This window comes from Rhinopithecus roxellana, chromosome 18, assembly GCF_007565055.1.
Source record: "Rhinopithecus roxellana isolate Shanxi Qingling chromosome 18, ASM756505v1, whole genome shotgun sequence".
NCBI lineage: Eukaryota > Metazoa > Chordata > Mammalia > Primates > Cercopithecidae > Rhinopithecus > Rhinopithecus roxellana.
Window position 1 is genome coordinate 60755535 of NC_044566.1, and position 12282 is coordinate 60767816.

The 12282-nt window shown below is 41.1% G+C and overlaps 1 protein-coding gene and 1 long non-coding RNA gene across 3 annotated transcripts in view; one reads left to right on the forward strand and one right to left on the reverse strand.

The window, feature by feature from the left end:
• Positions 1-12282, forward strand: part of LOC115894576 — a 160747-nt gene that overhangs the window by 38745 nt on the left and 109720 nt on the right. The gene's annotated exons all lie outside the window — the stretch shown is intronic.
• RXFP2 (relaxin family peptide receptor 2) overlaps positions 2438-12282 on the reverse strand; it is a 73058-nt gene continuing 63213 nt past the window's right edge. Inside the window, exon 18 of one of the 2 annotated variants that reach the window (XM_010367070.2) lies at positions 2438-3680. In XM_010367070.2, the coding sequence (XP_010365372.1) occupies positions 3421-3680 (260 nt within the window). In that variant the 3' untranslated portion in view covers positions 2438-3420. The remainder of the gene's footprint in view (positions 3681-12282) is intronic. The other variant, XM_010367071.1, reaches the window with a different exon arrangement.

Consider the following 12282-nt stretch of genomic DNA (forward strand, 5'->3'; position numbering starts at 1 on the left):
GGATGTGCAGTTTTGTAACTTGGCCTTGTTGTTCACAATTTCTTCATTTGTAATTTATTTCTCCCATATGTGGGATGTGGGAAAATATCCTGAAGACAATTCTAATGAAATACATTGAGTAATAGGTTCTATTAGTTTATAGGGATTTAGGAAGTATTTCTCAAGGACTTTGAAGTCTCCTACTGAAAAGCCCTTTAGAAAGAGAATAGTCTAATTTCATTTCATTTTCCTGGCTCAAAAATGAAAATGATCATTACTAACTATGTATCTTACATCTTGCATAAACAGAATGTCAGAAAACTGACATATAAACAGGCAAATATATATGCAGATAAATATAGAGATCTTTGTAATGGCTCTCCCTTTCTTTATTCACCAGGGTAAGGGAATAAGGAAATACAAATTCTTATCTTTAATATTTTGTTTCTTGAGTGAAGTTGTCTAAGGCAACTTTGTATATGCCCATTTATGCTACATTGAAAACAATGAAAAAGAAATGTGCCTTACATGTATTTCTGGTTAATTTTGGAAGATTTCTGTCAGCTCCCCTTGGGACGTTTATAAAATAATAGGTTAGATATGACTGGCGACACACTATGGTTTCTCCTTTCTATCACGTGCGCTCTTGGGAGCTCTGTATTGCTTACTAACTTGAGGATGATAAAGTAAGTCTTTACCTCGGGTGAGATAAAGTCTTGAAACTGTAGCATGAGCAAATCTGTAGCAAATCACCAAATATGAACTCAATTTGGCACCAGGGTCATCCTTAAGAGATAAACCTTGGGGTGATGGGCCTGCTTTTGTGGCTTCATGATGCACTGGAGACCTGCTGAATGGAGCTGCAGAGCTGGGGTGTAGGGTAGGGTTGGAGAAAGGTGATAGTGCTACCTGTACATAAAGCTCAAATAAATGTAATTTCTCCTAAAGCTCCTGACCATCGAGAGGCATTTCAGCAACTGCAATTGACATGAACTCTTTTGATAGAATAGTTTATGTCGATTGCAATTTCTGAAATAGCCTATTGAATGAAAAAAAAAAAGCCGTGAAAGCTATGAACAAAAGCCTCTAGGATGAAACAAAGCTATGTAAACAATCTTACCGATGTTTAATACGAATAAAACACATACCCTTTTTCTGTACACTCGTCTGAAGCTACGTATTGACTTTTTAGGGTATTTTTTCTTATCCTCTTCAAGACATCAGTTATATACAGATGCATAGTTAGCATGTGGAGCAGATGATTTGCCCACACTCTCTCCCACTCAGAGATGGCACCGTCTATGGCCTCTGAAATTCTGCAGTGACGTTTAATTGATGTTTATATTGTCATGGAAAATGGTTCATGAACACAGGTGATATTTTCATAACCACACAGAAATACCGTGTTTAGAAAGCAGGCTTGGCCTAGCACAAAAGTTCTCACTCAATCCAGGTTAAAGACTATTATTTGCTAAAATAATACATATTTCTAATGCTTTTCTACTTGTAGAGCAGTACAGAATAAGACTGTAAATCACCAAGCTATCAGATATGAAGTGCATGCTATTTGTTGGCATATTGCTGACCTATGCAGAGCTTCCATTTTTCCATACAGCTGCCACCTTCCCCAAAGCATCTGGTCGTGTGCCTCTTCTCATGCCCACTCACTGCACTACAGCAAAGTGTAGGCTCTTACAAACCATGGTTCCCAAAGACTTGGTTCACGGACCACGGATGATGCTTTTCAAGAACGGGAGACACATATTGGTGCTAAAATTACAATACTCTAGGCTCACGGTCTACCCCTTATTTATGTTCCTGGTGTTAGAAAATGTATTAGGAAATAAATCATAAGATGATCAAGGACTGGCAAAGACATTTAATAAAATGTCAGCAAACCTAGAAAACAAGTGAGGATGCAATTCATCATACTGAAGAGACAAGATGGAGAAAAATTTAAAGCCATAAGGGAAAGGGCAGCATAGTCAATGAGTGGGAACATTATTTCTAGAATCCTAATGAAAATAGTTTATTATACATGAGAAACATCTTACTTGATCAAAATGAAGGAACTCAAGTTATGATTTTAGTCAACGGTGAGTAGGAACAAGTAAATTACCAGAATGGCTGGGACCCATGAACTCTGCATTTCTTTCTCTTCCGGATGCTACTGGATAAAGGGTGTCCATTTAATATGTAATAGGAGGTGTTGTGCTGGTCTTAGTCAGCTGCTTACATTTTATCTCATTAAAGGAACTCAGAATGAAGTGAACAGTGAAGAAATTAAGTAACTGCCTCATACTGTGGCAAAAGGGGAAGAGAAAGAAAAATGTAGGATGTGTCTTGTGAACTGAAACACTGTGTTTCCTGGCTGTATTCTTTATCAGGAGAAACATGCTTAACAGTCAATAAACTCCATCCATGGTCTTTGTTAAGCTTAAAATAATAGATGGACAAATGCAAAACGTAATTTTATTTACCCGATTCTCATTTTCACATATAATTTTTTTTCAGTTTCGTTTTCAAAACACAACCCCAAACTTAGTTGCTTTTTTGTTAAAAACAATGAGAACAAAACCAATGTGAGTATACAAAGTCCCAAATAAAGCTACAATTCTTGAATCCCCTTTAACACTTCTTATCTGCATATTTTATGAAAGCAGAACTTGCCAGCAATAGGGATACTGCTCTAAATAAATTATACTTTAAGAATATTAAAGTGTAGTTTTTGGCAGTGAAGATGTCCAATTTTGCTTTGTGCCCTGGGCAACCTTAAGAAAAATATCTTAAGAATTCATCTCTTCTGACATTAAATAAAATCCAAAAGGTGAATGGTATTAGGCTTCATCAGTGTGACTCTCTGGTCATACATTAGACATGGTAACCTGATCTGAAGTTCTGTTTTCCAAGTGCCTACTCCACCGGCCTTCACAGAGGAGGACTTCGGGTAGATGAATATTTTGGAAATCCTTTGCTATCAATCCAGCAGGATGCTGACGGTTTTATTTGATATTGAAAAAGCAAGGAAAGAGATGTTAGACTTCTGTTATTATGGCCACGCTGGAATCAGATGTTGTGAGTGTTTCTATTTCATGGACAGTGCAACCCGATATGAAAGACCACACAGTGCCAACCTGTGGTCATTTGTTGGTGGGTTGTGATGGTTAGCTAGAGATCAGCCGCACCTCAACCCATTATATACAAATTCACATGTGCTTTTCAGGCATGTCGGCGAGGAGAGGAACCTTTGGTGCTGTCCTCAGCACGATTGGTAGATAGTACAGCTGCCATTGGAATGCAGTGACAGGAGCCATTCTGCTGTGCTCTCTGTGCAGAAAGGCTTGCCATTGGTAAAGATGAAAAGCATTGCAGAGATCATCTTCCAAAAGCTGTCCCCTGTTTTAGGTAGTCCACTGAAAGTCCAGTGATCCAAAATGATTGCTAGGAAACTGGTTTCATTATACTGTCTCCAAGTGTTATTTTGTTCAAAACCCCAAGTTTCAGGGACGAGGAGTCATCTATCCACACAATGGATGTAGATAAACTTTTTTTTTTAATTTTGAAAATTGATTTCCTCCGATGTTTGTGCAGCAGCTGTTTCAACTTGTCCTTAAAAAAGCTGGTTGTGAGAGTATAGAGGATCGGATTCAAAGCACTGTTAACTGGAAGGAAAAAAATCACTATCCAGGAAGTCATTGTGTCTGGAAAAGGAAGCAAAGTGAAAAAAAAGTTGAAGTTTTAAATAGACATAACATACAAATAACACTTTGCAGTCAATGCTATTTATGAGAGGGAGACATAGTACATTTTAAGTTTTCTCTCACCTGAAGGAAAATCTCTTTGTTGGAAGAGCACAGAAGCTATGAATTCAAGGTCTTAACGATTTAACGTTTCTGAGTTTCAGTAAATAATGTGAAGGTCATTGTGATATTAAGAGGAAATATGTGAAAACATTTTGTAAACCATAAATTGCTGTATAATGCATTTTTTCCCTATTTTACCGCCTTCCTTTATAGGAAAATAAAAAAATAAAGAAATAATCTTTAGTCAATAGAGTGGGGTTCAGGAAACTTCTGGTCCAAGAGCCAGATCTGACCTTGGTCTTATCTCCATCCAGTTCTCAAAGCTTATTGCCCTGTCCTGGTGTTCTGGTTATCCTGTTATCCTATTAAAAGCTTTGAAGAGCAAAGAGGAATGCATCCCCTAAACTTGATGAAATTCTCTTGTGTGCAACCCTACAAATGCTAATAGAATATTCAGGGAAAGAGGTCACAAGAAGTTCTTTGTGAGGTGAAATTTGGAATGATAGTGTCCTTCCTGAGGGCATCATTTCATTTGCTCGGTTAGCGTGAAATGCATCTTTCGCTTTACACGTGGCCTAATCTTGTGGTCAGACACTTAGCTAGGTGAGTGTGAGCGAATCACTTATGCTTCCTCAACTACATCTGCTCTGTCTGTTCAAGGGGGCTGGTGATAACTTGCTCACTGAATCCAATGGGCTAGGCCAGAGTCAGCTCTGCTGATGTGCTTTTTTGGCACTAAGACTTGAGATCCTCAAACCTTACCATGTGATGCTACTTCCTCTCACATCTTCACAATTTCAGGGAACTCCCCATTCAGGTGAAGAGGTGGCTAGTAAGACCATTGATGCTTTCTCTCATCATCCTTTGTCTGCTCTCTTCCTTCTCAATCCCATAATTTTTTTTATCCTTCAGCCACTGTTACTTTGTTCTTCTCTTGACCCTGCCTTGTTTCTTGTATCTTGCTGTTCTTCCTGTCTATGTCTTCTTGCTTTTCCATTTCTTCTCTGACTGCTTATCTGACCTTCCTTCTTCTTTTCCTTTGATCTCTTTCCTCTCCTTTTCTATATTTACCTTCCTCTCTTCCTATCCTATCTTCTCTTCCTTGTCCTTATTTTTTAACTGAAAGGAATATGAAAAAAATTATGTTTTAGCCTGTCAAATTAAGTGAACTTTTATATGATTTGTCCCTAATTTAAAAAAATTAGACAATCTGAACAGTTAGTGATTGAAGAAAAACAAAATAAGTGGCCTCTCTGTTGTGCCCACAGCGGGAATTTTGATCATGAATCCCACCCCAACCTCGTAGAAAAACAATGCCTGATAACACCTGCTTTCACTTAGGCAAAGGCAAATAGGCCACGTGAGTTCTACTGGGAATGAGATCAGGCATGTTCAGGGTGGTATGGCCATAGACTTAAGTTCCACTCTGAATGAGACTTCTTTTTGTTTTTGTTTTGTTTTCTTTTGTTTTTGAGATGGAGTCTCACTCTGTCACCCAGGCTGGAGTGCAGTGGTGTGATCTCGGCTCACTGCAAGCTCTGCCTCCCAGGTTCGCACCGTTCTCCTGTCTCAGCCTCCTGAGTAGCTGGGACTACAGGCACCCACCACCATGCCCAGCTAATTTTTTTGTATTTTTAGTAGAGACGGGATTTCACCGTTTTAGCCAGGATGGTCTCTATCTCCTGACCTCATGATCCATGGCCTCCCAAAGTGCTGGGATGAGACTTCTTATAAGATTAGCAGCAGCTGAGTTCTGAGATAAGCTAACTCTGGCCTATCTTTTGGGTGACCCCAGGTACTGTCAGTGACATGCCATCACCAGTAAACACCAGACTTCTTGGAGGGTGGGGACAGGGTTGGTGTAGGTCAGTGAAGGCAGCATTTCTTACAATACCATGGGAAGCTGGGCAAGCAAGAAGAAGCTTTGTCAACTGTGATCATGACATTTTTCCTGGTTCCACTGAGGTGTTCAAGACAAACCTCAGACTATTGAACTATACATGTAAAGAAAGACTGGTGTGTGGCTCAGTAATGTTTCCACAAGACAATGGGGGTATTTACTAAGCTTATCATGATCTGAGGTGTCATGGACTCACTGAGGATGATGAGCCCTGCTGCCATGTGAGGACACAGCAGAGAGGATGCCTCCTGTGAGGCAATGAGAGGGACTCAAGAGAAATCAAACCTGCCAACACTTTGATCTTGGACTTCCAGCCTCCAGAACTGGAAGTCCTTTGTTATAGCAGCCCTAGTGGCCACATACAGAGAGAAAAAGCCTCAAAGAAGATTAAAACCAGCAGGAATTTGAGAGACCATCTAGAGATCTCATTGAGGTGAGGTGAGATGGTCTCCTTGAGATCCCTCAACAGGTTAGTGGCAGGGGCATGAGAGGAACCCAGGACCTCTGCCTTACTTGTTGCCGAGTCCTTCTTCCACCACACTGGGCTGCCTCCCCCTACAAGCGGGAAAGCACATCAAAATGTGTGGAGATGGGGTCAGGCATGGTGGCTCATGCTTGTAATCCCAGCACTTTGGGAGGCCAAGGGAAGGGGCAGGTCACTTGGGGTCAGGAGTTCAAGACCAGCCTGGCCAACATGATGAAACCCCGTCTCTGCCAAAAATACAAAAATTAACCTGGTGTAGTGGTGCACATCTGTAATCCCAGCTACTCAGGAGGCTGAGGCAGGAGGATCACTTGAACCAGGGAGGCAGAGGTTGCAGTCAATTGGGATCACACTACTGCACTCCAGCCTGGGCAACAGAGCGAGACTCCATTTTTTTTTTAAGAAGGTATGGAGACAGTAGTGGTGAGGGGGTGGTTGATGAGACTGATCCCCTATTCCATCACTTTTGGACCAGCTCACCTTCTTTAGTTGACTAAGCATTTACTTGAAAACACTGTGAAAAACACTGTGGAAAATGCACAGAGGAATAAGACGTGCACGCCTCCCCAAGCTTATCATCTAAAGGAAGCAATGGACACACTCGGAAATAGTGTCGCTATGAGGCAGTTCACATGAGGCCAATAAACGAGGTGTAAACAAACCATCCTGGATGTTTTAGCAACTGGGTTGCATGGAAGTGGGGTGAGGAGAGATAGAAAATGGCACCGCACCATAGAAGAGGGAGCATTTGGGTTGAGCCTTAGAGGATGGGAAGTGGTGTTTAGTAGGTTAGAATCTTAGAAGCTGAAAGTATAATCCAGATTGGGGGAACAGCTTCAGGAAAGGCTTCTCAGAAAAGCACAGAAAACAAAGCCCAGTGGGGTGTGCCCAAGATGGCTGAATAGGAACAGCTCCAGCCTCTAGCTCCCAGCATGAGCGACACAGAAGACGGGTGATTTCTGCATTTTCAACTCTGGTACTGGGTTCATCTCACTGGGGCGTGTTGGACAGTTGGCGCCGGTCCGCAGGTGCAGCCCATCCAGCGAGAGCTGAAGCAGGGCGAGGCATTGCCTCACCTGGGAAGCACAAGGGGGAAGGGAATTCCTTTTCCTAGCCAAAGGAAATTGAGACACACAACACCTGGAAAATTGGGTAACTCCTACCCTAATACTGCGCTTTACCAAGGGTCTTAGCAAACGGCACACCAGGAGATTATATCCTACACCTGGCCCAGAAGGTCCCACGCCCACGGAGCCTCCCTCATTGCTAGCACAGCAGTCTGAGATCTAACTGCAAGGCAGCAGCGAGGCTGGGGGACGGGCGCCCGCCATTGCTGAGGCTTAAGTAGGTAAACAAAACTGCCGGGAAGCTCGAATTGGGTGGAGCCCACCACAGCTCAAGGAGGCCGGCCTGCCTCTGTAGACTCCTCCTCTGGGGACAGGGCATAGCTATACAAAAAGCAGCAGAAACCTCAGCAGAGGTAAATGCCCCTGTCTGACAGCTTTGAAGAGAGCAGTGGATCTCCCAGCGCAGAGGTTAAGATCTGAGAATGGACAGACTGCCTGCTCAAGTGGGTCCCTGACCCCTGAGTAGCCTAACTGGGAGACATCCCCCACTAGGGGCAGACCGACACCTCACACCTCGCACGGTGGGGTACACCCCTGAGACGAAGCTTCCAGAGCAAGAATCAGACAGCAACACTCACTGTTCAGCAATATTCTATCTTCTGCAGCCTCTGCTGCTGATACCCAGGCAAACAGGGCCTGGAGTGGACCTCAAGCAAACTCCAACAGACCTACAGCTGAGGGTCCTGACTGTTAGAAGGAAAACTAACAAACAGAAAGGACACCCACACCAAAACTCCATCAGTACGTCACCATCATCAAAGACGAAAGGTAGATAAAACCATGAAGATGGGGAAAAAGCAGGGCAGAAAAGCTGGAAATTCAAAAAATCAGAGCACATCTCCCCCTCCAAAGGAACGCAGCTCATCGCCAGCAATGGAACAAAGCTAGACAGGGAATGACTTTGACGGGTTGAGAGAAGAAGGCTTTGGTCGATCAAACTTCTCAGAGCTAAAGGAGGAACTACGTAACCAGCGCAAAGAAACTAAAAACCTTGAAAAAAGAATAGATGAATGGATAACTAGAATAATCAATGCAGAGAAGACCTTAAAAGAACTGATAGAGGTGAAAACCATAACACGAGAACTACGTGACAAATGCACAAGCTTCAGTAACCGACTCGATCAGCTAGAAGAAAGAGTATCAGCGATTGAAGATCAAATAAATGAAATGAAGTGAGAAGAGAAGTATAGAGAAAAAAGAGTAAAAAGAAATGAACAAAGCCACCAAGAATTATGGGATTATGTGAAAAGACCAAATCTACGTCTGATTGGTGTGCCTAAAAGTGATGGGGAAAATGGAACCAAGTTGTAAAACACTCTGCAGGATATCATCCAGAAGAACTTCCCCAACCTAGTAAGGCAGGCCAACATTCAAATTCAGGAAATACAGAAAATGCCACAAAGATACTCCTTGAGAAGAGCAACTCCAAATTGTCAGATTCACCAAAGTTGAAATGAAGGAAAAAATGTTAAGAGCAGCCAGAGAGAAAGGTGGGGTTATGCACAAAGGGAAGCCCATCAGACTAACAGCAGATCTCTCAGCAGAAACTCTCCAAGCCAGAAGAGAGTGGGGGCCAATATTCAACATTCTTAAAGAAAAGAATTTTCAACCCAGAATTTCATATCCAGCCAAACTAAGTTTCATACGTGAAGGAGAAATAAAATCCTTTACAGACAAGCAAATGCTTAGAGATTTTGTCACCACGAGGCCTGCCCTACAAGAGATCCTAAAGGAAGCACTAAACATGGAAAGGAACAACAGGTACCAGTCATTGCAAAAACATGTCAAAATGTAAAGTCCATCGATGCTAGGAAGAAACTGCATCAACTAGTGAGCAAAATAACCAGCTAATATCATAATGACAGGATCAAGTTCACACATAACAATATTAACCTTAAATGTAAATGGACTAAATGGTCCAATTAAAAGACACAGACTGGCAAATTGGACAAAGAGTTAAGACCCATCTCACATGCAGAGACACACATAGGCTCAAAATAAAGGGATGGAGGAAGGTCTACCAAGCAAATGGAAAACAAACAAACAAACAAAAAAAGCAGGGATTGCAATCCTAGTCTCTGATAAAACAGACTTTAAACCATCAAAGATCAAAAGAGACAAAGAAGGCCATTACATAATGGTAAAGGGATCAATTCATCAGGAAGAGCTAACTATCCTAAATATATATACACCCAATACAGGAGCACCCAGATTCATAAAGCAAGTCCTTAGAGACTTACAAAGAGACTTAGACTCCCATACAATAATAATGGGAGACTTTAACGCCCCACTGTCAACATTAGACAGATCAACGAGACAGAAAGTTAACAAGGATATCCAGGAATTGAACTCAACTCTGCACCAAGCGGACCTAATGACATCTACAGAACTCTCCACCCCAAATCAACAGAATATACATTCTTCTCAGCACCACATCGCACTTATTCCAAAATTGACCACATAGTTGGAAGTAAAGCACTCCTCAGCAAATGTAAAAGAACAGAAATCATAACAAACTGTCTCTCAGACCACAGTGCAATCAAACTAGAACTCAGGACTAAGAAACTCAATCAAAACCGCTCAACTACATGGAAACTGAGCAACCTGCTCCTGAATGACTACTGGGTACATAACGAAATGAAGGCAGAAATAAAGATGTTCCTTGAAACCAATGAGAACAAAGATACAATATATCAGAATCTGTGGGATACATTTAAAGCAGTGTGTAGAGGGAAATTTATAGCACTAAATGCCCACAAGAGAAAACAGGAAAGATCTAAAATTGACACCTTAACCTCACAATTAAAAGAACTAGAGAAGCAGGAGCAAACACATTCGAAAACTAGCAGAAGGAAAGAAATAACTAAGATCAGAGCAGAACTGAAGGAGATAGAGACACAAAAAAATCCTCCAAAAAAATCAATGAATCCAGGAGCTGATTTTTTGAAAAGATCAACAAAATTGATAGACCGCTAGCAAGACTAATAAAGAAGAAAAGAGAGAAGAATCAAATAGACACAATAAAAAATGATAAAGGGGATATCACCACCGACCCCACAGAAATACAAACTACCATCAGAGAACACTATAAACACCTCTACGCAAATAAACTAGAAAACCTAGAAGAAATGGATAATTTCCTGGACACTTACACTCTCCCAAGACTAAACCAGGAAGAAGTTGAATCCCTGAATAGACCAATAGCAGGCTCTGAAATTGAGGCAATAATTAATAGCCTACCAACCAAAAAAAGTCCAGGACCAGACGGATTCACAGCCGAATTCTACCAGAGGTACAAGGAGGAGTTTGTACCATTCCTTCTGAAACCATTCCAATCAATAGAAAAAGAGGGAATCCTCCCTAACTCATTTTATGAGGCCAACATCATCCTGATACCAAAGCCTGACAGAGATACAACAAAAAAGAGAATTTTAGACCAATATCCCTGACGAACATCGATGCAAAAATCCTCAATAAAATACTGGCAAACTGAATCCAGCAGCACATCAAAAAGCTTATCCACCATGATCAAGTGGGCTTCATCCCTGGGATGCATGGCTAGTTCAACATATGCAAATCAGTAAACATAATCCAGCATATAAACAGAACCAAAGACAAAAACCACATGATTATCTCAATGGATGCAGAAAAGGCCTTTGATAAAATTCAACAGCCCTTCATGCTAAAAACTCTCAATAAATTCGGTATTGATGGAACGTATCTCAAAATAATAAGAGCTATTTATGACAAACCCACAGCCAATATCATACTGAATGGGCAAAAACTGGAAGCATTCCCTTTGAAAACTGGCACAAGACAAGGATGCCCTCTCTCACCACTCCTATTCAACATAGTGTTGGAAGTTCTGGCTAGGGCAGTCAGGCAAGAGAAAGAAATAAAGGGTATTCAGTTAGGAAAAGAAGAATTCAAATTGTCCCTGTTTGCAGATGACATGATTGTATATTTAGAAAACCCTATCATCTCAGCCCAAAATCTCCTTAAGTTGATAAGCAACTTCAGCAAAGTCTCAGAATACAAAATCAATGTGCAAAAATCACAACCATTCTTGTACACCAGTAACAGACAAACAGAGAGCCAAATCATGGATGAATCCCATTCACAATAGCTTCCAATAGAATAAAATACCTAGGAATCCAACTTACAAGGGATGTAAAGGACCTCTTCAAGGAGAACTATAAGCCACTGTTCCACAAAATAAAAGAGGACACAAACAAATGGAAGAACATACTATGCTCATGGATAGGAAGAATCAACACTGTGAAAATGGCCATACTGCCCAAGGTAATTTATAGATTCAGTGCCATCCCCGTTAAGCTACCAATGACTTTCTTCCCAGAATTGGAAAAAACTGCTTTAAAGTTCATATGGAACCATAAAAGACCCCGCATTGCCAAGACAATCCTAAGCCAAAAGAACAAAGCTATACCACAAGGCTACAGTAACCAAAACAGCATGGTACTGGTACCAAAACAGAGATATAGACCAATGGAACAGAACAGAGCCCTCAGAAATAATACCACACATCTACAGCCGTCTGATCTTTGACAAACCTGAGAAAAACAAAAAATGGGGAAAGGATTCCCTATTTAATAAATGGTGCTGGGAAAATTGGCTAGCCATAAGTAGAAAGCTAAAACTGGATCCTTTCCTTACTCCTTATATGAAAATTAATTCAAGATGGATTAGAGACTTAAATGTTAGACCTACTACCATAAAAACCCTAGAAGAAAACCTAGGTAATACCATTCAGGACATAGGCATGGGCAAGGACTTCATGTCTAAAACACCAAAAGCAACAGCAACAAAAGCCAAAATTGACAAACGGGATCTAATTAAACTAAAGAGCTTCTGCACAGCAAAAGAAACTACCATTAGAGTGAACAGGCAACCTACAGAATGGGAGAAAATTTTTGCAATCAACTCATCTGACAAAGGGCTAATATCCTGAACCTATAAATAACTCAATCA